A 27,116-nucleotide genomic window follows, 5' to 3' on the forward strand; every position below is an offset into this window, starting at 1 on the left:
AAATTCTTGAATAGTCTTGCCATTGTTCAAGAAATTTAACATGGATTTACAAAATGCTACTTTATATTTGCATTTCAATGCAAGCACTATTCAGATATCCATAGACTGAATGACAGACCTACAGTTTGAAGGAAAGAATAATACAGATACATTATCTTTCACTAAAACTTTTAGTGAAGTGCGAGCCGAACAGTTGTCTACAATCAGGAAAATTTTTGCGTCATCAAGTAAATCAATCAAATTCAAATGTTTCCGAACTTCGGGTATAAAATCATTTTCAAGCCAATCATTCATTAATGCTTGTGTCATGCATGCTGTTTTATTTGCACGATTTATAAAGGGGAAAGTCGTTGCTCCTTCAAATGCTCGAGGTCACGTATTCTTTTCTGATTACGAAAAGTTTGCACTTGTGCTTTCCTGCAGTATTCTGGAGATAATTTTTCACTAGTAAGGAGTTCAGTGAATTCATCTGCAAGTAGCTCAGCAGCTTCAGTATCAGCTGAAGCTTTTTCACCTGAAATTTTTAATTGTCTTATACCACGTTGATTTTTAAATTTGGTTAACCAACCTGTTGAATAAGTGCACTCAGTTTTAAGTTCATTTCTTCATGGAGAATTTGGCTTGAGCCATTAGCATTGGATCCGTCAATGGCAGGCCTTTGCTGTGACGCTGTCTGACCCATTCAATTGTCATGTTGTCATGATCGTAACTTTTAGCATAATGAACAATTTTTCTGTTATTCATTGCGAGTGAGGTGTCGGAATCCACAAAAAATTCAAAAAGTTCTTTCTTCTTAGGTCTTATACAGTTGATTTTCCAGTGCCATACTCCTCGCATAATTTTGAGACGGATATGCCTTTATCCACATTTTGCAGCAATTTCACTTTTTGTTTAATGGACATCGAAACATGCGTTTGCTTTGTAGAACCTTTTGAAGCTCCAGAATTAGAAACTCTTTTTGACATAATCAAAAGTTCGAGCTTTAATTTTCATAAAATTGCTGTAACAATAAGTCTTCAAAAAATAATAAACTGGATCAAATTAGAAAATTAAGTAGTAGTGCAGTCTGCTACATTAACTGAAATTCTTTAGAATCAGTAAAGATAATTTTAGCCTAGCTTAATAGCATTCGCTGTACGTTATTGGCCATGTATAAGATTGGCAATAAAAGACAAGTTGTTATGCTAAACTTTATCTTGCATCTATAGAGTACTGAATTAAGCCTGAAGAGTATTAGTTTAGTTATTTATTATACCTACGGCTGTTTCTTGCACATCCTTAAGGCTAATCCGAGTCCTGAATAAATAAACTCCCACATATACTTAAGGCTTATGTAGGGCCGCCACTAGATACCAGCGGATGCAGTCTCTGCGGGTCCTAAATTCTGCTACAAATTGCCTCCATAAGTTCTAAATTTTTACCACCCCTAAACTTTGGATCCCAGTCCTTTGCCTAAATTATAGAAAAATTTTCATCCCTTAATTTTGCCACGCTGTGCTTCTCCAAATCCCCAAAATTTTGTCTTGCCTAAATTCTGCCACCCAGTGTGGCCATATGAGCTCTGATGCTGGCTCTGGGTTTGTGTGAATAACATATCAGTTATTCTTAATTCAAATAGCACTAAATGTAATGTTTTGGCCTATGAGTTTCATTAACAAAATCTATTTTTAGCATATGAAAATAAATTTTTCTTGAATTTTTCATCAACATTTCTCAGCACATTTAATTGTAATCTTCGTCAAGGGTAATGTCAGCATAAATGGTTGCTATACTCTTATTATTCAATTATTAATATATATATATAAATAAAGTTTAGACATCACTGCATGAGTCATTATTCAAATTATCATGTATTGATAAACATGCGTTGATGAAAGTAAAGTATAATAAATAATGATTCTAAAATACTAATAGGTATAAAAACAAAAATCTATGTAGAATGCTTTTTGGTTTGAGATGTATATCAAGTAAATACACAGCTACATAGCCAAATTATTGATCTCACAAATTTATGCTTAAAGTTGTTCCGCTAATAATGGGGAATTTATTGCCCCATTCAATAATGGGGAAGTTTTTTAGTGCCTAAGTGAAATTAAGAATCAGAACTCTCCATGTTTTATTATAAGAGAAAAAATCAAATGCGCATGGGTAAAGGATAAGGGGAAAAAAATGTGACTTTGAGCTCTGGATTTTGGATCATTTCAGATAGTGGTTGCCCGGATCTCGGACTTTGTGTTGTATTTACAATTTTAAAAAAACGTCAAAATGTTTGCCTGGTGCATAACAGCAAAGTACCAAATATTGAGTAAATTTTTTTCAGATATAGAAATTCATATTTTAAATTTATGTATGAGTTCTGAATGATGCCAAGAAACCTCATATGTGATAATGGCACGAAATATGTTAGATGAAGATTAAAAATTATATTTAAATTACACTAAATGGTGTGCAGGATTTGTGTATAAGCTACACAAGCTATATCTTAGAACCCCTGCTTTCTTGCCCCCCTCAAAAAAATTTATAGGTATTCGAAAATCATTTTTTACACTGACATATAACATCTGAATTCATAAAGAGCCTCATATCTCAACTAGGTTAGGGCCTTATCAAGTCTAAATCTGGAATTGCTAAAGGTACATTGCTGAAAGAGAAATCAAGTGATCTTGAAATGATCACTGCCTGTATACTTTTTCCCCCCTTCAAAGAAATAACACAGAAAGAATGGGATATGATTTCTGTAAAATAGCTATTCTGATTCTAAGTGCACTTTTTATTGCAAAATTAAAGGAAATATGGGAACTCCATAAAATATTATATGTATGTGGGAAGGATAGTATTGTCATGAATTAAAAAATTCTTAAATTTCTAGCTAGGAATGATTATTTACTTTTTAATTTCTTTTGCTTTTTAACTGTTTTTTTATGTGTGTGTGAAATAATGCAATGAAAAATTATACGTTTTTTTTTTTTTTTGTTTTGAAATTAACATAGATTTCTTCTATATATCTTATAAATTATACCAGAAATGTTATAGCCTGTTAATTACTTAAATGCATTTGACATGTGAATAACAATAAATCATCTTTTTGTGTAATGAAACTTAAAATATATATTTGCAGTTTTTATTTGAGTGAAATATTACTAGCTCTGGGCTATTTACATAAGGAAGGTATTATCTATCGTGATTTAAAACCAGAAAATGTGCTGTTAGATGCTAAGGGTAAATATCTTTTCATTCCTGTTAACAAATTTTAAAAGTAACATCAGATACCTTATAATGCATGGAATTATTTTTGTTTGTTAAATAAGTCATTTTTGATTTGCATTAATTTTGCTTTTAATTAATTAATTATTAGTATTATTTTTTTACTACATTAATTTTACTTGAATTTTCTGAACTGATAATGTGAAAAAAAATTGCTTCATAATTTATTTTATATCTCAAAGGTCATGTAAAATTGACTGACTTTAACTTAGCCAAAGAATTTATGGATGCTGGTTCAGTAACTAAGACTTTTTGTGGAACGGTTGATTTTATGTAAGTACTTGGTTCTGGATATATTTTTTTAAATTCCTATTTTATTGAATGCCTTTTCAGTGTTTCAAAAAAAGTTTTGAAATTGGGAGTTGCTTTGTTAAATAAATGATAAATTAGTTCAGAAGAAGGTTTTTAAATGTTTTAATAAAGTTAAAGTTCATCAATATGATAAGTAAATTATCAGACTCATAATGAAAAACTATCATTTTGCTTTACCTGAATAGACTGCCCTTCAATTAAATTAAAATTCATTCTCATAATTTTAACAGAATAAAGCTTTAATATTTAATTAAATCTGGAAATGGTTTTGCCTCATTTTTATTAAAAATCAAAATAACTTATTAAAAAGTTTTGGAGCAGCAAAGTTCTGTTTATGCTTACTGCAAGTACATTATTCTTTACTTCAGCTGTGGTGCTGTTTTTTGTTAATTGTAAAAAAAAAGCCACATTTACATTTTCCTTTTAACTGACTTGTATTTTCTTCATCCCAGGGCTCCTGAAATATTAACTCGAAGTGGCCATGGATTAGCAGCTGATTGGTGGAGTTTTGGTGCAGTCATGTATAATATGTTGACTGGTTCAGTAAGTTTGAGTCTGAGATATATTGGTTTTAGTGTAATATTAATTTCTGATGCAATAAAACATCATTTATATGAAAAATTTTCATCCAATTATATTTATAAAATTATAGGATAATCTAGAAAGGGCCATTAAGTTATTAGGAAATTTATATCTCAGATTATTTAGTGGGTATTAATGCTGTCATGATAGAAAGCGCAGTTCCTTTTACTATATAATGCAAATTCACTGAAATAAAATTTTTTAAAAGGTTATTGATTTTTGGATTATCCTGTTGTGTACAAGTTTTTATTTTAGCAGTTGTGCTTTTTTTATTGTAACTGATTGACATTCCTTCATTATGTAATTTACATATAACTGATAAATTCCTTAGCAAAACTATTAAGATAATACAGAGTGATTTTAAGTGATTCACTGGGTTTTAAAAATCTGTTTTTTAAAAATATCTTACCATGAAACAATGAATGATAAATGCAAATAAGCATTAAGGATCCACAATTTTTTTTTTTCATATCTTCACAAATTTTCAGTAATTTTCAATGTAACCTTCTCTGGTCACATGACACAGATCTATGTGGCATTTAAGTTTGGTCCATGCCTAAACTACTAATATCCATAAATGTATTGGTCATACAGTGATCAATGAAGTTTCCAGCGGGGGGTATATAAACAGATCTTTAACATACCTCCCAAAGGAAGAAATCACACAGAGTGGGGGTTTATAGAGACCATGGGCAACAGCATTAAATAATCTTCTGCACATTGCCCAGTCCAGCAATGTGGGAGTTCTTCATTGAGGTAGTATGCAGATTGTAAAATTTAGATGTAAATTTGTCTATTTAATGTTTATTTTTGTGCATTATTCACTACTCTATGCGCAAATTTCTTGAAATACAATGTTTTAAAACCTGAGGAATTATTCATTATCACCCTGTAATAATAAATAACATTAGACTGTATGAAAAACTGTGAATTCATTAATGGTATTTTTGATTGCAAATTTTGCAAAATTTTGGTAAAGTCTATGCACAGGATAAATATTGATCACAGTTACAGAATGATTCACGTTTGAGTGACAGAAATCAGTAGGTCTTGAGAAAGAACGCATGGGGGCTGAGTATCAATTCTTCTTTGATTTTAGGGGACTTATATTTTCTTCCATTTTGGTTGATATGCCACAACGAATACTGTTTGCTGCAAGTAGTCAAACATTGAGAAGAATTGATATAAAATGCTATCTCAAGGCATTGTTTCTTGCAGGAAAATGCAAAGCTTATACCTTAATTAAAGTCCTTTAATTTAGCCTATCCGTTTTAAGCTGCATTCAACTAGTCCGTTGGGGCGAAAAGTGGCAATACGGGAAGAAACGCTTTCTGCGTATGTCAGTTCACACCAGCGCAGCAACTTTCGCTTTAAAAGTTGCCATATGCTTGTACTAGATAGCGCTTCATATTGAAAACTTGGGGGAAAAGGGGGGAATTTTTGTGTGGTATTTTGACTTTTTACGATTACATTTTAAAATTAAAATGGATTTAATTTCAGCTCAATTAAAATTTATTTTACTTAACTTATTACTTACCTTACATTGTGTAAGAGAAGCAGAATGCAGTGTTTATATTAATATGTAAGAGACGACTGCAGCAAGGAGATGCAAATAATTTAATTGAAGAAATGCGCTTGAATGAAACAAAATTTCTGTTAGTTACTTTCGCATGACACCTCACTGATTTGATGAATTTCTAGCCCTCACTGAACTATTTATCCAAAAGCAGAACACTAATTTTTGTCAAAATATCACAGAAAAGAATCATTTGGAAGATAGGAATAGGATATCCCAGAAAAGGATCGTTGTATATATCAAACGCTGAATATATCTGATTTAATTAATTTATTAATTTTGTTGAATGATAGTTTAAAAAATCTAATTGCATGATTCTATTTTGGAGAGTAAATTTTTCATGGGTAGAATACCATAAATGTTTTTGCATGATGTATGAACTTCCCTGAAATGTTTCCTTAAACTTCCCTCAATTGGTTTAAATAATGCAATAAAAAAAGTATATTTTGTTTAAATATATGTAGGATTTACAGCATTACTAAATTAAATATCACACTTAAAAAAAGTGGTTATTTTTAACACTTTGTACAATTTTAAGATCATTTTTGTTATATAATGTTTATTGAATTTTTATGCTGCTTATTTCATTCCTTGTATTTAAATTCTTTTTTTTTTTTTTTTTAATAGCATCCACATTTGAAAACATGTTGATTCTTTTCTGTTAATGGGACACCACTTAGCATCAAACATAAATCTTGATGTGAAATATAAGTAATGTAACTAATAATAGCAACCCTAAAAGTACAAAAAACTTTATGAAATGTATAGTTATTTTATTCAATACAAAATCTGAGATCTGGACTCATTGCGACTCTGGCAGTTCCAGATTTTAGATCATCAATTTAAATCTAGTAAGATGATATGTAGATATTTTAAAATTAAAAGTACAAAATGATAAAATATTTAAGAGCTTAAAAAAATCAAAATTTGCCCCCCCCCCAAAAAAAGGGCTCTATATTTATTGATTTGCTTTGTTAAACATTTTTTTCAATGTAAGTTGTTTAAGCATCTTCATTTTTTTCTGATACTTTCTCTTTAATTTTATAAATAGACATAAATTCTTGTTCAATTACAACGCTCTATTGATCAAGGTAATCGATAATTCCCACTAAATTGTTAGTTTAAATGTTTCAGAAACCTCTGTCACATTCTTCATTATTGGTAGCAATGTTTCCTAAATTTAGAACCCTATTATGAATTTCGCTGTTCTTTAGTTGATCAATTATTAGAGCATTGTTATCGCAATAGAATATTTTTTTTGTATCATTTTCATTTGTTGCAAATTTTACACATTTCTTCACATTAAATTGAAAACTTTGCTTTTTGTTTGCGATGTCTTAAAATCGTCAAATTCACAGTTACCATCATAAGGCTCAGCTAGCACTCGCTGTACACTATTGGGAATGTATCACGAGATTGGGGACTAAAGACATGTTGCTCGGCTAAATTTTGTATTGTGTATATCACACGCTGAGCAAGTTAAACCAGAATTATATTACTTTAGTTATTTATTATACTTATATTTATATTCTGCACATACTTTTAAGGCCAAGTCCTGAATAAATAAATTTCCAGATATATTTAAAGCTTATTGGAACAAAAAAATCAGTTATCATTAATTCAAATAACACTAACTGTAATCTTTTGGTTTTATATAAATATCTTTTAAAAGATCTATTTTTTGCATATGGAGAAAATTTCTGTTGAATTTCATCTTGTCAGTGTATTCAATGCTTCATAGCACAATTGTCTGAAATGTATAATTATTGCCAAGCATGTCAACATAAATGACTACCATTCTGTTTGGTATTCAATTATTAGTATTTGAGGGGAAAAAATTATTTTAGACTTTGTTGCATGAATCATTTCTCAGGCTGCCATGAGTTTATAGTCATGATGATGAATGCAAAAAATAATTTAAAAAAATTCTCCAGGTTTGTGCCAGGCTTATAAGTTATTCAGTATGTGTAAAATCAGTGATGAGTTTTGGTAGAATGTCTTGATTTGAGATGCATGCCAAGCAAAAGGGCTGCTACAGAGCCAAATTATTGATCTTAAAGATTTGCGTTAATAAATGATATTATTTTTTCAACAAGGAGGAGTTTTGTTTAGTGCTAAAGGGAAATTTAGGATTAGAACTCTCCACATGCTTTTTTATGAAAAAAAAAAAAGTATTATGCATGCATCAAGCATTAAGCATATGCTAAAATGAGATTATCTCTCAGAACTTAATTCTCACTTTTCCCAACAACAAACAAACAAACAAACAAACAAAAATTGCTTAATGTCTGGAGGTTTGGATATTAGACCCTTCCGGAAATTGTGCATCCAGATTTTGGACTTTGCATTGTGTGTAATGAATATAGTTTAATGGGTGCTGTACCATGGCTGTGCATAATTCTTTGACTTTTCTTTTGAGTGAAAACAGATCACTGTATACACAAGGTGAATAAAACTGTTGCTTAAAAATATATCAGAGAATTGCAGAAATTTGGTGAAGAACGGCTATCTGCATTTTAATACAAAAGCAGCTGAAAATCTAGCATGGAAAAATTACTGGATTGATGTTCATTCTTTCCTCTTGTTTTCAATGACTTTATTGCTAATGTGATGTAAATAGGCTACCAACATTTGGAACATTGACACATATTTGACTAGCAATAATTGTGCTGATTTTTTTCTAGCCACCCTACACAGCTAAGAATCAGAAGGCAAAAGTTGAAAAAGTAAGATTTTAATTTTAAAATATTTGTTCTGTAAAACATTTGCCATGTTCCAGGAATCTCTATGTTTAAATTTCTGAGGGAGAAGAAAAGCATTGTTAGGAGTAGTGAAAAATATAATTTAGGTTTATAAATATGTTTTATGTAATATTGCCTATATTATTACTTTAGAAAGGTCAGTAGAAATCACAAAAATGTAGTACTTTATTTCATATAGAATGTCCATTTCTTTATCTAATGCAAAGTCAGTTTCTTTGCATCTAATTAGCATTTTAATCTTTCTTTGGAAATAATTTCAAAAATTCCTGTCAGATTAATTATTTCTTTTGTTATATAAATGCTTTACAAAAAACAACAATAACAAAAAAATTGTTTTTGAACATGTATGTACTATTAAAACAACAAAACTTTTAATGCTTATTTTTCAAAAGGGTTTTTAAAAATGTTATTAAATCTAAGATAAATATGGCTAAATTAAATAAAATAGCGGTTTTTAAACTTGGTTTTAATTACACATGAACTAGAAGAATGATAACAAATATGTGTATGATATTTATGTTTCAGTTCTTCATTGTGTAAATGCGTTCATATGTTTCCTCAATATTTTTTAATGAAATACTTTTAAATTTTTGCAGATTTTAAATAAAAAATTGAGGTTTCCACGTTATGTTACAGAAGTTGCTAAAGATTTGATGAGAAAGGTAAAAGGTTTTTGAAATTTTTATAATTTACTTATTATAATGAAAGGTTTCTTTCTTTAACTGTAAGTTTTCTCGTTTTAAGAAGAGATTTGGAGGAAAGCTGTTATCACTTTCATTAGTAAGATACATACACTGACCAGCTGAAACATTATCACTGCCTTAACATTAAAACTGAGTGCACTGTGAGCACACATTTGCCCGAGTAATGTAGTTGACATGTGAAAAAGTGGGAATGTTATTTAATGGATGCTGGAGATATTGATGCATTATTCTGTTAACTACATGCAATGAAAAAGATGCTGATTTAAGTGACTTTGATAAATAGCCCAATTGTGATCACCCAAAAGCTAGAAAAGGTTATCTCTAAAATAGCACTGCTCTTTGATGTTTGCTTGCTGCAATTAATGTCGATGAAAAGTGGAAGGAGTCTGATGAAACATTCGTAAATTTTGATGCTATGGATGTTCATGCCAGATCAGTAAATACAGATGCCAGAGACTGCTATTTTATGATGTGAAATAAATTATTACTGGACTGAATATAATGCAGATCCAAGTACAAGTATATCTGAGCACACAGTTCATTGAACTCTGTTGGATATGGACTTGCACAGTTAATACTGTTTTCCTGTGTCTTTGTTAACCCAATATTACCAACATTTATGATAACAACCAGCCTGTGAACATCATGATTGGACCATTTGACAGTGGAAAAGAGTTGGCTCTCAGATGAATCATGATATTTTTACACCACTTAAATGGTTGTGTCAGGGTATGCAATCTTCCAGGTGAATAGTTGATCAACATGTGTATCACAGGGCATAAACAAGTTGGTGATAGGGATATTATACTTTAGGAGATATTTTGAAGGGTATTCCTAGGCTTGATAGATGTGTAAAACATGCCATGATAACTGTATACTACATGGAGAGATATGCCTCTCATGGCAGCTGTTCTTTTTCCCTAGAAATAAACTTTTTATACCAAAAAATATATTTTTTTTTTTTTTTTTTTTTTTTTTTTTTTGTCACAGGGCTGGAACTGGAGTAATTTAAGGAATATGCTGATGAATTTCAGTTGATGTCCTGACCTCCTAACTTGCCAACTATTAATCTTGTTGAGCACATCCTGCTAGCTTAAAGCTCTCCAACCATCATCTCATAATATACGAGATTTGTGGGAAAAATCAGATTTGCATTTGCAGCTCTTATACAGATTGTTGAACTGTCCTTGGTTACTTCCTTCCAAAAACTTGCTAAGAAATCCATGGCACAATGGGTTGCAGCTGTTTTAAATGTCAAAAATGAAGCAAAACTGTCTTAGCAGGGAGATAATAATGTTTTGGCTGATTAGAATATACTACTACTAGAACATTTTGAATAAAATATCTTATTTTTATCATCATGTTTATGGAACTGTGTGGATGGTGAAAACAAATAGATTCAATTCTAACAATAGTTCTCTTTATTATTATTTATTTGTGTATTATCCCCCTGTTCATCTAAAATTTAAACCTCGTAGAGTTCTTTGTTGAGCAAAATTTTAAGAAGTTGAATCTGACTGACGAATGAGCCACATGCAACTCTTCAGCCTTTTAAATGTGGCTCATGTTGTAACAAGTTCTGGTTTTATTCTTTAAGTATCTTTCCAACTGTATATTCAGTTATATGTATAGTATAATTTTAAATCATTTCAAACTGTATGCCACTTTTGCTACTCACTATCACTATAACAGGGGGGGGAAATCGCAGTCAACCATCTCAAAAACAAGCACCTATTGTTTCAAATGATTTTGGTCTTTTTTTTTAAGGTGATTATCTTAGTAAGGTGATGTTCAAGTGCTAATGTTTGTCTCTGTTTAAAAAAAAAAAAAAATAATGGTTACTTTTGAAGGTGGTTACTATAAAAGAGCTTCCATTAATATAGCAATAAAAGCAATATGCTATATGCATAAAAGAGTACATCATTAATATAGCAATATGCTATATTACTGATGTACCTCAGTGTTCACTGAATGGATGAATGAATAAATTTAGTTGTAGCATTTGTTATAAGCAAATGTCTTTCATGATTCCTTTTACATTTAGTGAATTAACTAAATGATTCAGGTTAGCTTTTATCTCTTTATGTTGGTTCTCATTTTTGTTATATATATGTAATATTAAAAGCACAAAGGAAAAACGGAACACTGTCGATGCGTGATTAGACCCATATTGAAGAAGAATTTTGATTGCGTAGTATTTAGAGAACTTGGCAGTCGAGGCAGTTTTAATTCCGTTTTTATTTCCAATTGATATTTGTGGACACAATCACTTGGCACTCTAGTCGTGCCTTTCCACAGAAGATTTACATTTTTGATATTGTTGGGATAGAAAGCAAGCCAGCGAAATCACATCTTAGCACAGTAGCAAGCAAAAGCTGAAGTGCGTAGTTATGAAAGATGGAAGCACGCGAAGAGAAAAGTTTTGGTTTACAACGACAGTTTCAGTTCTTAATTATAGAGTGATCTAGAAATGACACAATGCAGAGAAGTTATTACGATTTTAGAATAGAGAGGAAGAATTAATGTTTATAGTTATATTATAATTCTGATTCATATATTTTTATCTTACATATTCCCCCCTTCAAAAAGAAAAAGGCGTAGCGACAGAGAAGCCTTTTTAAAGAAAAAGAGTTAAAGCACTAGCAAATGTTAAAAAAAAAAAAAAAAAAAAAACATAAGTCATCAAATTTTTGTTCTGTAAAGTATAATTTATCTGTAAAGTATAATTTTTTTTAAATAAATTTTTAACTTTTAGAGTCCTATTGAATTTTTCAGCATTTCAGTCCAAAAGTCTTTTTGTTTGAGAATTCACATAATCATAATTCTTCAGGGAAGGTTCTTGTTATTACAGAATATCACAAAATAAACTTTTACATAATCATTACTTATAATTAAATGTAATGCACATAAATATTCATGATATTAATTTTCATATTGATAAATTACATTTTAATACCATATAATAATAGGAGTAAGCTTCAGAAATTATGGCTTCACCGTTATCATCTTTCATTTACAATTCCCGATTTTACCAAACTGGAAGCCTCGCAATACTTCTAAACAAACATATCCATCAATAGGGCTGTCCTCTTGAGCTAACCAGTGTGTTCTATGCACTGGTGGCCCAGGGTGCCTAGACAGTTACTTGAAAAGGCCTCCGTTCCTTGCATTAAGGTAACTGGCCTTTGAGAACTGCATTAATACATTCCATAATAAAAAATATAATAATAATAATAATATAAAAAATTTACATGCATTCATAAAATGAGACCCTCCAACATTATCTTGCATGAAGAGGGTAAAAGGAACAACTGTACAGAGATAATTACAGGCCTCTGTTGAAGGAACCAGTGCACCCTCATCATACTATACTTAACACACAATAACCCATAAATTTTAACATGCATTTACCATAATTTCATATTACTTATCTGTATTAATTTCACTTATTTTTAACATCTTTATTTTTAGAATAATTATAAAATTCGTATTCAAAATTCTCAACAAATTTTCAAAAACATAAAAACTTATCTTAATATCCTTCCCTATGAATAATTTAAATAGCTTAAAATTAGTTACTTAATTTGCTCACACATAATTATGAAAAATTAGAAAAATTAATGAACAAGAATTTTAGATTTTCTCAAAACAAATTGCAGAAATTTTAACCAATGTTGAAATGAAAACTATAGAATTTGCAGCACATTAAATAATTTAGTTCCTGAGCTAGGCTCACACGAATGTAATAATTTTTGAGCTGTTGAAAAAGCAGAAGTGCAAATAATTTTCTGTCGCACATACTTGCAAACACTAACTCAGATCGACCTTGAACCCGCTGTAATGCTGAATTCCTAAACGGTAATTCAGTGATGATTTAAAGCACTTTTTTTCTAAATATTGTAGAGATCGGCGAAGCAAATTAAATATTCCTTTTTACTAGGCATTCGAACTTCTCAATTTATCGAGAGATCACTTTCAATCTGTAAACACTACGCGTGATTATTTTTTTTTTGAAGCACTTGCACCACAGCAGAAGAATGATCTGTTATTTTTTAAACACTGAAAAAACAAATTCAATGATTCACTTCTTTCACATTATCTTGGATTTATCACAAAACGATGATTTGAAGAGCTGAATTAAATTTTCCATTGAGGTTTCAGGCTGCAGGAAACTAACCTTACTGGCTTAATTGTCATATTAAAAGCACAAGGAAAGGAAATGACGGAACACTGTAGATGCGTGATTAGACCCATATTGAAGAAGAATTTTGATTGCGTAGTATTTAGAGAACTTGGCAGTCAAGGCAGTTTTAATTCCAATTGATATTTGTGGCCACAATCACTCGGCACTCTAGTCGTGCCTTTCCACAGAAGATTTACATTTTTGATATTGTTGGGATAGAAAGCAAGCCAGCGAAATCACATCTTAGCACAGTAGCAAGCAAAAGCTGAAGTGCGTAGTTATGAAAGATGGAAGCACGCGAAGAGAAAAGTTTTGGTTTACAACGACAGTTTCAGTTCTTAATTATAGAGTGATCTAGAAATGACGCAATGCAGAGAAGTTATTATGATTTTAGAATAGAGAGGAAGAATTAATGTTTATAGTTATATTATAATTCTGATTCATATACTTTTATCTTACATATATATATATATATACACTGAAGTGACAAAAGTCATGGGATAGCAATATGCAAATATACAGATGGCAGTAGTATCGCATAGAAAATGTATAAATGTGAAGTGCTTTGGCAGGGCTTTCATTTGTGTTCAAGTTATTCACGTGAAGAGGCTTTGACATGATTATGGGCGCATGACGAGAATTAACAGACTTTGAACGCGGAATGGTAGTTGGAGCTAGATGCATGGGTCATTCCATTTCGGATATCGTTAGAGAATTCAACATTCCGAGATCCACAGTGTCAAGAGTGTGCCGAGAGTATCTAATTTCAGGCATAACATCCCACCATGGACAGCACAGTGTCCGACCACCTGCACTTAACGACCGAGACCAGCAACATCTGCGTAGAGTTGTTAATGTTAACAGACAAGCAGCACTGCGTCAAATAACCGCAGAAATCAATGTGGGATGTACGAGGGACGTGTCCGATAGGATACTGCGGCGAAATTTGTCTTCCTTGGTCTATGCCCAAGTGCCTTTACTCGAGTCTTACTCGACTCTTACTTACTCGACTCGAGTGCCTTTACTACTGACAGCACGACATCGCCTGTAGCGACTCTCGTGGGCTTGTGAGCATATCGGTTGGTCCCTAAACGAATGGAAAACCGTGGCTTGGTCAGATGAGTCATGATTTCAGTTGGTTAGAGCTGATGGTAGGGTTCAAGTGTGGCGCAGACTCCACGAAGCCATGGACCCAAGTTGTCAACAAGGCACTGTTCAAGCTGGTGGTAGTTGCATAATGGTCTGGGCTGTTTTTATATGGCATGGACTCGGTCCTCTGGTGCAACTGAACCAATCATTGACTGGAAATGGATACCTTCAGCTACTTGGAGATCACTTACAGCCATTCATGGACTTCACGTACTCAAACAACGATGGGATTTTTATGGATGACAGTTCGCCATGTCACCGGGCTACAATTGTTCGCGATTGGTTAGAAGAACATTCTGGTCAATTCCAGCGAATGATCTGGCCACCTAGATCGCCCGACATGAATCCCATCGAACATTCATGGGACATTATCGAGAGGTCAGTTCGTGCCCAAAACCCTGCACCGTCAACACTTTCACAATTATGGGCATCTATATAGGCAGCATGGCTCAATATTCCTGCAGGGGACTTCCAAGGACTTGTTGAGTCCATGCCACATCAAGTTGCTGCACTTCGCTGGGCAAAAGGAAAACCCACAAAATATTAGGAGGTATCCCATGACTTTTGTCACTTCAGTGTATATATATAATGTTGTATGATCTTAAATTCACTTAGTGCGAAATCAAGTTATTCTACTACTTGCGCAATAGCTGCAAAGTAAGTTAATAATAATTTATTTACTAAAGAAATATTGATTATATTATCTCCTAAGATTAATTTTAGTAGAATTATCTAAAAAGAGTGAATCCATAGTTAGTAAGTTTAATTTCAAAAATTGTTTTAAAGTAACTTGAATGTAAATTGTTAAAATCATGTTCATGGTTAGACTAGTTCAACTTTTGCAGTCTGGAATTTACACTAATATTATGGTCGAGGATTTACGTTAATATATTGAGTTTGGACTTTTTCTTTATTCTGCTATTGCCAGCTTCCTTCCTTTTGCTCTGTGGGCCTTCCTGAAATCAAAATTCCTAAATCAAAAGAATTAGCAAATGTTGAGGTCAACAAAGTATCTGTATTTTCAGATGAAATTATCAGCCAGCTTTGGAAAGTGATTAAGTGTTTGCTCAGAGGCATGCTTTTGATAGTTATGTCCACTTGGAGATGATTGAATTTGTCTTTCTGAATGTATTAATTGCCACTCAAATTGCAAATTGCTTAGTGATGCAGATTGCTATATCGACGAGCCTGGGTTCAAATCCTGTGCAAGGCGTGGATATTTGTCAGTGCATATTATATGTGTGGCAATGGAACACTCAAAATACACTACAAGCTCAAAGCCCTCATGAAAGACTGATTTTAGGGAAACAGGGAATGAAGATCCTCGAACTACCCTTAGGGAATTCTCCCTCAAAATTTAGAGACCTGTACCTGTCTCACTTCTACCTGTACCTGGTTGTACTAATCATTTGACAATGTCTGTCGTTATTTCAGGGTTGCTACACTACCTGGAAAAAGTCAGGGAATTCGAAAATTGGCCAAAAATGTCAGGGAAAAAATCAGGAACTTTAAATATTTTAGTCAAAATCTGGAAATGTCGGGGAATTTCATACTGCGATCCCCAAAAAAGTGATTTTTGTGTCAATCACTTTTTTGGGGACACATCAGGACACGATATCTTTCTTGGCATACCATGTATCACATGTGCGTCATTCGGACAGCTGGCGTGTAGCCAATTTTCATAGAGCCAATCAGATTGTCTTTAAGAAAGACAAAGCGAGTTTCCAGTATCTTTGATTTCCAGTAACTTCGAAAATCCAGAGATTCCCATGTGCAGTGCATGTTGAATGTAAAAGTAAATTCACTTCCCCCCAATTCTCGTATATAAAACAAAATCCTTATTTGTCATTTTGCAGAAAAATAAAATAAAAAAATCATCGGTCATCTAGGCTAACCGTTTACTATATACATGTGTGATATTTTGGTAGTCATGAAGCTTGGCATCAGAGTTCAGACATGGCTTTTTAAAGAGTGGTAATGGATATCCAAAGATGACTCAAATTGATTTAGCTTTTAATTATCCATTTTTATTTAATCCAATTAGCAAATCATTTTCCTTTTATATGAAACTCTCTAAATTCCATATCTATAGTGATTTTAACTAAGTATGATTGAATTTAAACTTTATGCATCATCACTAATTCTAACAAAGGAAGGAAAGATGGATAGGGCAGTGCAGAGTCTTGTAGCAGCAATATTAGGAAGCAGTCTGTCATACTCAGTATTTATAGTAGTGATTATGTAATAGGCTAGCAAATTCTAGAAGGTACTGGTCTAAAGAAAAGATGCTGAATTGCAGAAAGTTAATTAAAGGTTGCTGGTTCCCAAAGAGCAAAGCCATCATATTTTTTATATTTTACACACATATATATATATTCACTGAAATACCATCGATTTTTGTAATTCAGTTTTTAATCTTTAAGTAATTAACTTTATAATAATGCCCTTTGTACCATTTAATGTGACTTCTTCCCTCTAAATTTATTTATTATTAGTTAGTAATACTTTTAAATTTCGGGCAATTTTCTCTTGCATACTTGTGAAACTAATTTCACCAGTAATATGACATGCCATCACGAAATTTAGTTCACATTTTTACTTCCTTGTACGAAGTAAAAAGGAAGTATTGTAATCGCGAAAAGTTTCAGGCAGCATATTTCAACGAAAATATCCATTTTGACCGCTATGGAATGCAATTTAACGATGTTTTTGCGTCATATCTGTACGTAAGGACAGAATAAAATACTCTTTACCTTCAAAAAAATTATAAAACTCCTTTAAAATTAATTCTGAAGAGAATTTTTCGTGGCGTCTGTACGAACGTATCTCGCATAACTCAAAAACGAGTAGCCTCAGAACGTTGAAATTTTGTATATAGTACTGCTATAACATGTAGATATGCACCTCGTATTTTGGTTGCAATCAGCAGCACCAAACGTATATAAATATATTTTTATATATATCCACTCTATTACCCGGCTCGGTAATCTCAGTTTCTTTACTCTTATATGTTTGTAAATTGTACATTTTTTGCTTTAAAAATGATTGAATTATGTTGTTCTTATCTTCCGGTTAAGGTTTTTATGCCTTTCGTAATTCTTTAAGCAATATTTGTACAATTATCAACAATTTTAAAGCTGTTTAAGAGCGGTTAAGTTTTAAACAACACGGTGGACATATTTGTTTCCATTTGAAACAGCAGAATTGTAGATTTGTTGCCAATCTAGAAAGACTAAGCTTCGCAACAACAAAAATAACGCCTTCATTTATTATTGCGAATTAAATCATGCTTAATCTTTTCTGGAATTTTTTCGAGGAAATAAGTGTTTAAGATTTACTTCGTAATTTTTAATACAGATATTTTGAGTTTTTATGTATTTTTCCCTTGTCGCGAAGTGAGAACTAAATTAATTGAATGAGAAATACTAAATCGTCTGTGAAAAACTGTTTTTTTTTTTTCTCTGTTTTGTTTGCTTAATTTCTTTCATACATTGTTCTAGCTTTATTATAGTATTTGAATAGAACACGTGGCAACAATAAGATAATTCTTCAAATGATATAAATTTTGTGCATTCAGAGTGTCGTTATAGTAAACAAATATAGTGAATTTTAAAGAGTGCATTTATTCTTTTGTGGTTTATGCGCTGTCGACGAAGTAGATTTAATTCAATCCAATCAATTTAAATGAAATTGAAGAAAAAAATGCGTATAATTTAATATTCCGTACAAGGAAGTCATGTGGTGTACACATCAGATTTTTTTTACTTAAGATGCTGGTAAATAAATATAAAATACTTGAATGTATTTAAAAATAACATTAAATAGATTTTTTTTCCTTTAGCTGCAAAATGTCTGCAGTAAAGACATTTTTAAATCCCGATGGGCAGATTATAATCTCAATCCTCTGAGGATTAGACAACTCCTATTTAGGGATTATGTATATAAGTCTAAAAGTATATATATTAAGTAACTGGCAAATGTTTGCGTTTTTAAGTGGTACCATAAATAATTTGCCCTCAGCACAGCCAATGCATATTACGTGGATAGCCTGGAAAAGTCAAGAAATTTCATTCTTTTGTTTCAGTGGCAACCCTGTTATTTGTATTTGATCAAACAATGTAATTCAGATGCGGATTAATAAAAGAATATTGTACAGTGTGATAAGTTTAGATTTATTAGGAGCCATTTCGTTGAAGTCTGAAACTGAAATCATGAGTTAATATTTTTATTGATGATTGAATATTCATGAAGTTTGTTTTGAAAATAAGCAGCTAATGCCACAAAGAACATCATATTTAGAATATATTTTCATTTTATAATCTGCTTTTTTATTAATCATTACTGCCTCAATAAAATTGGTCCTTGTTCAGTCAACATTTATTAATTAATTTGTTTTGCATGACAAATTTTAAAAGGTTCAACTTATATAATAAAACAAGTGTATTATACATGCTGTAATGACTAAATTTTGCTGTTAATTTTACATATGTTGATTAATTATAGTGTCAGATGTATTTACCCAGAAAAAAATATTACAGAATGTTAAAAATATTCCCTTTCATCATAATGATAAAAGTTATTTTAAACTTTTGTATTTCTGTATTATATTTTTAGCTGCTTAAGCATCCATATATGAAGAGACTTGGGAGTGGTCCTGAAGATGCTGAAGAGATCAAACGCCATCAGTTCTTCAGCCATGTAAATTGGGATGATGTTCTTGCCAAAAGAGTGCAACCTCCCTTTGAACGACCAGTGGTAAGCTTTGCTTAAATCTATAAGACCTGCATATTCTAAAATATACAGGCTCTTTTCTAATTGGCCGGACACATATTGGGGTGGGAGAACGACAATGGTGAGAATAAATTTTCACTAGTGTTGCAGTCCTATGAAAATGGTGCAATAGTGTAAACAAACACCAAATAAAATTAGGTTTTCATGATGGCCATTGCTATCTAAAACAACATATACAAATGGCCATAATCATATCATCATAATAATAATCAGTCATAAATAATACCACATTACAAAATAACACTGAGAAACGATAAGTCATCAATTGGCCGAATTTATGTAAAGATGCAATTCCCCCGCTCCCGCCAAAATTCTGGAAAACATAAAAATTGTTTATCTTTTTAAATACAGATTATTTGTTGGTGTTTTGTGCTGGTAAATTATGTTATCAAGGGTCATTTATTACAAAAGTAACAGTTATAAAAAGATCTAAAGGATTTATAAATCTGAGTTTGCCAAATTATATGTCAAACTAACCATACCTGGCATTTTATTGTTTGTGACCAGCTAGCAAGAAAATATATATACACAGTGTTACTTTTTGATAATACATCATTACAGTAAAAGCTCGACTATCTGGAAAGCACGGAAAATGCCGAAATTTGGATATGGGAAAATTCCAAATAATTTAGCACACGAAAATTACTATTCGAAGTAGAAAAGCCAAATAAACGGGGGAGAAAAAAGAAGGATTCCTATAAAATTATAAAGAGTCATTTTATTTGTTATCAACTTAAATATCAAATTTCTACATTTAGATTATGTGAGATTTTGAAAGAAAGGGATTTCAGACATAAACATCAAAGTAAAAACATCATATTCAATTACAATACTCCATCAACTGTGAAATTTAGCAGAGATCTCACCAAACTAGTCATTCCAGCAGAAGTTTGAAGGAACAGATAACTCTTTATTTAGTTAATCAACATATGCAAGTTATAGACATAACATATAAAAAGCTTAAATTGCTTGCCATAATTTTTCACCACATTACACAGCCAGTGCTTATCCATTTAAGTCACATTTTTCTTGATGCCAGGATCCCATAAACTTGAAAATACTCAACTACATACTATTCTGAAGAAAAGTCCCAAGTGTTAGTTATTTTTTTCAAAATGCACTTGAAAATCTCATAAATAGCAGTTAGCTTATATCATTTTATACAAAAATTAAACTGACTTATCAAGAATTACTCAGGCTTATGATACAGACAATGCGTTACATCAAATAACATTAACGGTGCTAAATGGCTCTGTTCGGCAACAGTTTTCATTTGATTCAAATCGTTGTCCTATGTGCACTTTATAACAAAGTTACAAGTATCTTTTTTTCTTTGTGCCTAATTTTATGTAGGCATCCAGAAAGTAAGTTTCCCTATTTAAAAAAAATAGAACTCTCACTTTCAGGAACATATTTATTGGCAACTAGTACAGCAATGTTTCAGCTATTTTCAACAAAGTCACCACCAGAATTTAGACAGTTGTCTTATCATAGGATCAACTTTTGTATCCCTCTGTCGCAGAACTCTGTAGTCTGTGAATGGAACCAGTGTGTGACAGATGTCTTCAGCTCTTCGTTGTTGCCAAAATGCTGACCATAGGACAGGAATTTCTTGAGGTGCAAGAAAATGTGAAAATTGCTGGGAGCAAGATCAGGGCTGTATGGTGGATGATTAAACAACTCCCAGCAAAATTCCATAAAAACAGCTGCTGTGCGTCGAGCTCTGTATGTGGACGAGCAATGTAATGGAGGAGCACAACACCTGCAGTAAGCATTCCACGCCTCTTGTTTTGAATGGCACGTCGCAATTTGCGCAGTGTTTCATAGTAACGGTCAGCATTTACTGTTTCACCATGTGGAAGGAACTCAATGAGCAGAATATCCTACCTGTCCCAGAACACTGTGCACATCACTTTCTGTTCCGACAGAATCTGTTTGAATTTCCTCCTGACTGGAGATCCACTGTGCCGCCAGTGCATTGACTGCTGCTTGGTTTCCGGGGTGAAATGCGAATTTCAAGTCTCATCGCCCGTGACGATCTTGTTGAAATGTCTAGGAACTTGTCGCCGTCATCATGATACCGTTGCAGAAATGTCAGTGCTTCTCCTAAGTGTTCAATTTTGTGTTCAAGTGTCAGGTTTTTTGGCACCCACCTGGCACATAATTGTTTGAACAGCAGGTGCTTAGCTACAATCTCGTGCAACAAGGATCATGATATCTGCGGAAAATGGCTGCTCAGCTCCGTAACCGGGAAGTGACAATTCTCCATCACGCACTGCCGCTCAAGCTCAACAAGATCATCATTGATGAGGGACGGTCGCCCACTGCGTTCTTCATCATAGGCACTTGACGATTTTCCAAAAACTGCCTACGCCAGTTACACACCATCTGCTTACTCATAATGTTCAGCCCATAGACCTCACAGAGCTGGCGATGAATTGTAATTGGTGTAATGCTTTGTGCATTCAAGAACTTTATCACCAACTGAGCCTCTCAGGTGGTGGGAGAAGGAATAAGAGCTTCCATTTCGGACCACTGCTACCATGCTACGGGCATGAGGTGGGAGCTATCCGACCGACTGGCATTTGATTGATACGTCATAGATCTGTTACGCATGCACAGTTAACACAGCTAATTACGTTTACTTTAAAGGGGAAAACATCAGGAAACTTACTTTCTGGATGTGCCTCATATATTGAAAAGATGTTTATAAAATTCGAAATACAGTACAAAGTCCGTAATCCGGACTCATCAGGACTTCGGCGATTCCGGATTAGGGGTTTTTCCGGATTATAGATCATCAATTTAAATCTGGTAAGGTGGCATGCAGAAATTATACAGTTAAAAATATGAAACCGTAATTTATGAAATAAAGAGCAATTATGATCTAAAGGGTATCAAAATTTACAAAAAAAAAAAAAAAAAAAAGCTTAATATTTATTTGTTTACTTCATTTCTTTCAATGTAAGTTGTTTAAGTTGCTTCATTTTTTTGTGCTAGTACTTTCTCTTTAGTTCTATAAACAGACATAATTTCTTGTTCAGTTACAAAATTCCACTGTTTCAAGTCCTGTAATTGCTGTGTCGAGAATTCTGACTAATTTGTCAATCGAAATTTTTTCATTTTCAGTAACCTCTCTGTCACTTTCTTCACTATCGGAAGCACGCATGTGTAGTGGATGTGCGCATTAAACACGCGTGCGTAAATGCATTACGTAAGTTTGTGGCTTTGAGGTCTGGATTATAGATCATTCCGGATAATGGACGTCTGAATTACGGACTTTATACTGTACAGAGTGCATAATTTTGATATCAGTGTACATTTTCAGTTTCCCAAATTCCTTTATTTATACTTCATTGCAGATTTTCATACATATTGCTGTGTAGAATCATTATATAGGACCTCTTTAGTAGCTGCATTATTAGTCAATGGCGAGAATTAATTATATAGAGTAGACCATTTATTATCTTAAGTCTAGCTATGAAGTTTTCTTATAATGAATATGGAAGTTATATTGTTTCTTTTGTTCAAATTTATTTCTAGAATCAAGAGTAAATATATATTTTCCTTACATGCATTTTGTTATGTAAGTGATAGTGTCTGATCTTTTTTAATTTAAGGCTGTTGATCGCAAAAAATGACATTACCTCTCATTTTAGTGTAAAAGGAAAAAAATTTAAAAAGGAAAAAAATTTACATTTCCTCTCATTTTAGTGTAACTGAAGAGAAGGTGGGTGTTTATTACAATCTGAGTGTACAAGAAAATACTGTTGAGCATCTGGTAATATCACAGTAATGTGACAACATTTGAGAAAATAAGGCCAAAGTAATCACTTGATCACTACTCTCAAAGAAAGTTTAAAAGCTTTAAATTTTAACGTCAAAGATTTATTAGTGTTTTGACATCATTTACTGCATTTTCATGCACCCCTACAAAAAAGATTTAATAAGAAAACTAGATTTTAAATTTTATTAAAACTTAAATAAAAATACTTGAAGCGTATTTGTGTTTAGGAGGCAAAATTAAATTTAAAAAAGGCTTATTTCACTTCTTTATTCAGTTATGGCAAATTCTTGAAATTCGAGAAAAACATTGCTTATGAATGTTATAATTTATCATGAATTTTGCTGTAACTTCTAAACAAGAGCCAAGCTTAGAAATAAAATGCATATTCATACTCAGGCGAGATTTTGTACAAAGAATTTATTTCATCTCTGTAGCAGGAAAGAAGGGGATTTGTAGATCAGTGATATTAATCTTTATTTTATTTCATTTTTATTTCTTTAAATGATCTGTTTATTGTGTACTGGTTTATAATCCCATTTAGCTATGCAACATTAATAATTATTTTAGGAAAAAATTTGAGTGATTTCACTCAACTATTTTGTCATCTTATTCTTAGTGCGTAATGAATAGAACAGTAAAACACACCTACAGTCCAAGTCTACAGTTTAACATTCAGTTTGATTAGATTAACATGCCATATTTTGTCTGTTATGTATTTCTTCTTCTTCTGTGATTGACAAGCTCTATAAATTTCATTTTGTGCAATATGAAATAAATGTTCATAATATAAAAGCACGTTTTAAAATTTTTCTAAATTTAAAAAAATTTTTTTAAGTGTTTTGTATTTAAGTATAACACTTTTTTAAAGTTTTATGCTACTTATTTCATTACTATCTACTTTCTTCAGGCAATTCTTTCTCTGAAAAAAATTTTTTTGGCAATTTTTTCTATATTTTCCCTATATGGGATTTATCATTTAAAGGTGGTTGCCATGATAAAAGTTTGATGAATTTTTTGAATTGCAGATTTATATTCTTTGCTATAGGTGATTTAATTGAAAATGAAATACTAAGTAATAAAATTAGTGTTGACAGTAATCTGCATAATTGATTTGTTTCTATTTTTTACAAAAGTCTTTGGTCATCTAAAAGTATAGGTTTATAAAATGGTTTTGGGTTAATAAAGATGGAATGTTTATCGTATTGAGGTAAATGAATCTTATAATCTTATTGAGAATGACTTTCTTTGAATGTATTTATTATTATTATCATAATTCAGATTTTAATTTTTTCCATTTAGCTGAGTGATGATGATGTGTCACAATTTGATAAATTTACAAACATGGTTGCAGATGTCCCAGACATAGCTACAGATGACTGTTCTCTAACTGACAGTCAAAAACATGTATTTTCTGTAAGTAATTGTTTTACGATTTGCACATAATATTTGTAGGCAATCAAGATTTTTGTAAATTAATTTCAGATTTTTGTATTTTCAGGGTTTTTCCTTTTCACGGCACTCATTTTCAGATGACAGGCAAAATGAACCTAATTTTTCATCATTAGTTTTAGAGAACAAGTACAGTATACTTGATTTATCAGTGGCATCTTCATCTAAGAGAAAACACGAGTCATCTTCAAGGCACTGCAAACTGCCACGATATTGTTCAGTTCAGTGCTTTTAATATTATGTAGCTGTAAATCTCGTATTATCAGAGACTTTTACTGTGTTTACTGTTTTTAAAACTCTAATTAATTCTCTTATCTGTAAATCAACATCAATATATCTGCCTGCCTTAAACTTGTTATCCATGCCATTTTCAACTCTATATTAATTTTTGCAAGGTAAAACAAAAAGGAATTGTGTGAATGAACCAATAATAATAATATATTTGCTAAACCGTTAATATATTAAATAACACTTTATATTAGTAACTTTTAATTATTTATTCATAAATACAGTATTGCATAGCTGTCAATTCTCGCAATATTTCAACTCATCTCCCGGTCTCCCAGTACATCACAGAATCTCCTGGTTTTTAACTTTTAGTTTTAGCAATGAAAATATTTTTCAACAACACAATTAAATGGTGCTAATGAAATTAATTTGTGCAAGTAAAATATGCACAGTTTTAAGTTTAATTTTGAAATGATTCGAAATTTTCATAATTTTAGTTTCATTCTCCAGCCTTGGTGATCTACAACAAAATTTTTGCATTAAATTTGATTTGATCCAAATTGTCTTAATTTATTGTAAACATGTGTAGAATCTTATATGAAGATTCAATCAAATGTTTAATCAGTAACTATTTCTGTTTAATTTTGTTTAACATAAATATAAATTATATTAATAAAAATATCTATACAATAGCTTCAACCGAAAAAAAGCTTTAAATATGACCAATTACAGCCAGACTGGTTACAACAGAGTCTGCTGTATGATAAAGGCAGAGTGTAATGTTCCAAGATGTTTTATATTTTTGTACTATGTAAACAACTCAGGAATTTTTTATACATTTCTGTGATCAATAATATTGCTTATTTCTGTGATAATCCATTTTTGTCCTGTGATAATCTATTTTTGTATATTTCTGTGATCACCTGTCCCTTGAAATATAACAATGTGCTTTTATATTAATAAACTTTTCTTTTCTTTAAAATGTTTCTATTTTTTAAGATTTTAATAAATAAATGTTTTTAATGTAAAGCCATATGTGGTTAAATGAGTTTTAATAATGTAAATTTTGATCTTCAGTGTAAAGGAACAACATGCTGTGAAACACATCTTTCCCATATCTCATTAATAATCATTGATGGATAAAGTAGATATCAGTGGTTTATAGTCTTAAACACTTGCAGTGAGGGAGCAAGCAAACATCATTAAATTTCAACCTACAACAGTCATCGGATTTTTTACCCCTCTGTATGTATTCTGTAGTTTTAAAATAAGCATCTGAAGATCACATTTACCATCCTCACATTCACACATAACATGCTATCATCATCCATCTGCTGAAATACATTTCCCACTGCATAAAAGAGAATAGTTCAAATTATCCTTTATCCAAAACCTCTCTGAACTGAAATAAAATGTAAAGAGTAAATTAAGAGACTTGAATTCTTTCAGTGCCAAATATTACCTACATTAAGATAAGAGCTAACTAGGTGAAAATATTACCTAATTTTAATGTAACGAAGTGTAATACACTGGTATCCAAAATTAAAATTACAAACACATTTTGGCAATAGTTCAACTAATAGTTTTAAACGGATATGATATATAATTTGAAGAGCATTAAATGTAATACAAGTACATAATGATTGTTAAAAGGTTAAAAAGTTTTTTAAGAAGTGAAAGTAATCAATTTTTAAGTTTATGAAATTTGTTTACAGAATTGTGTTTGGAAATTAAAATCACAATTTTTAAGATTATGTATTAAGATGAAGAATCACTGGCAGGCTTGATGTTGGTCTGTCTCAATTGAAGGATGCTTGATAGTTATATGTGTCTCAAATTGTTGGCCAACTCTCAAATAGAGGTCACTCAATAGTTATAAGTGTCTTGAATAGTTGGCCAGTCTCAGGCTTCTTGATAGTTAAGAGTGTCTTTACTGATGGTATTCAGGTTGTGGTATCAGTTCTAAACTATTCTTACTATCACTAGAGGGCATGTTAAAGAGCCACAACTCCTACAGAGAATTGAATTATAAAGATATAATGGTCACAGAGTTTTCTTAGAAACTTGCGGCTGTGTCTCAAATAATAGTATCCAGAGAGACTGTATTCAAATACCTAGCAGAGCGGTACCTTTAAACATAGTGTCCAGCAGTATGTCTTCCCCTTAAGCAATTGTATAAAACAGCCCATCTTTTCTCATACCATTCTTAGCCACAGCTAGATTGTCCTCTACTGTGAAGGGTCAAGGTTTGATACACAGAGTGATTCTCAATTAATCTTTGTCTAGTGAGAGCTGGGACCTGCTATCAACAAATGAATGTATCCTTTCA

General features: G+C 31.8%; 1 protein-coding gene across 1 annotated transcript in view; it reads left to right on the forward strand.

The window, feature by feature from the left end:
• LOC146994892 (ribosomal protein S6 kinase beta-2-like) overlaps positions 1-25,769 on the forward strand; it is a 94,443-nt gene extending 68,674 nt beyond the window's left edge. The window contains exons 7-14 of the mRNA XM_085824618.1: positions 3,119-3,219; positions 3,447-3,537; positions 4,029-4,119; positions 8,419-8,460; positions 9,093-9,158; positions 19,147-19,287; positions 24,410-24,523; positions 24,609-25,769. Coding sequence (XP_085680744.1) covers positions 3,119-3,219; positions 3,447-3,537; positions 4,029-4,119; positions 8,419-8,460; positions 9,093-9,158; positions 19,147-19,287; positions 24,410-24,523; positions 24,609-24,794 — 832 coding nt within the window. The 3' untranslated portion in view covers positions 24,795-25,769. The remainder of the gene's footprint in view (positions 1-3,118; positions 3,220-3,446; positions 3,538-4,028; positions 4,120-8,418; positions 8,461-9,092; positions 9,159-19,146; positions 19,288-24,409; positions 24,524-24,608) is intronic.
• Positions 25,770-27,116: the final 1,347 nt, after the last annotated feature.

Source organism: Stegodyphus dumicola, chromosome 10 (assembly GCF_044657685.1).
Source record: "Stegodyphus dumicola isolate Sdum_Otavi_A_Nest chromosome 10, ASM4465768v1".
Lineage (NCBI taxonomy): Eukaryota > Metazoa > Arthropoda > Arachnida > Araneae > Eresidae > Stegodyphus > Stegodyphus dumicola.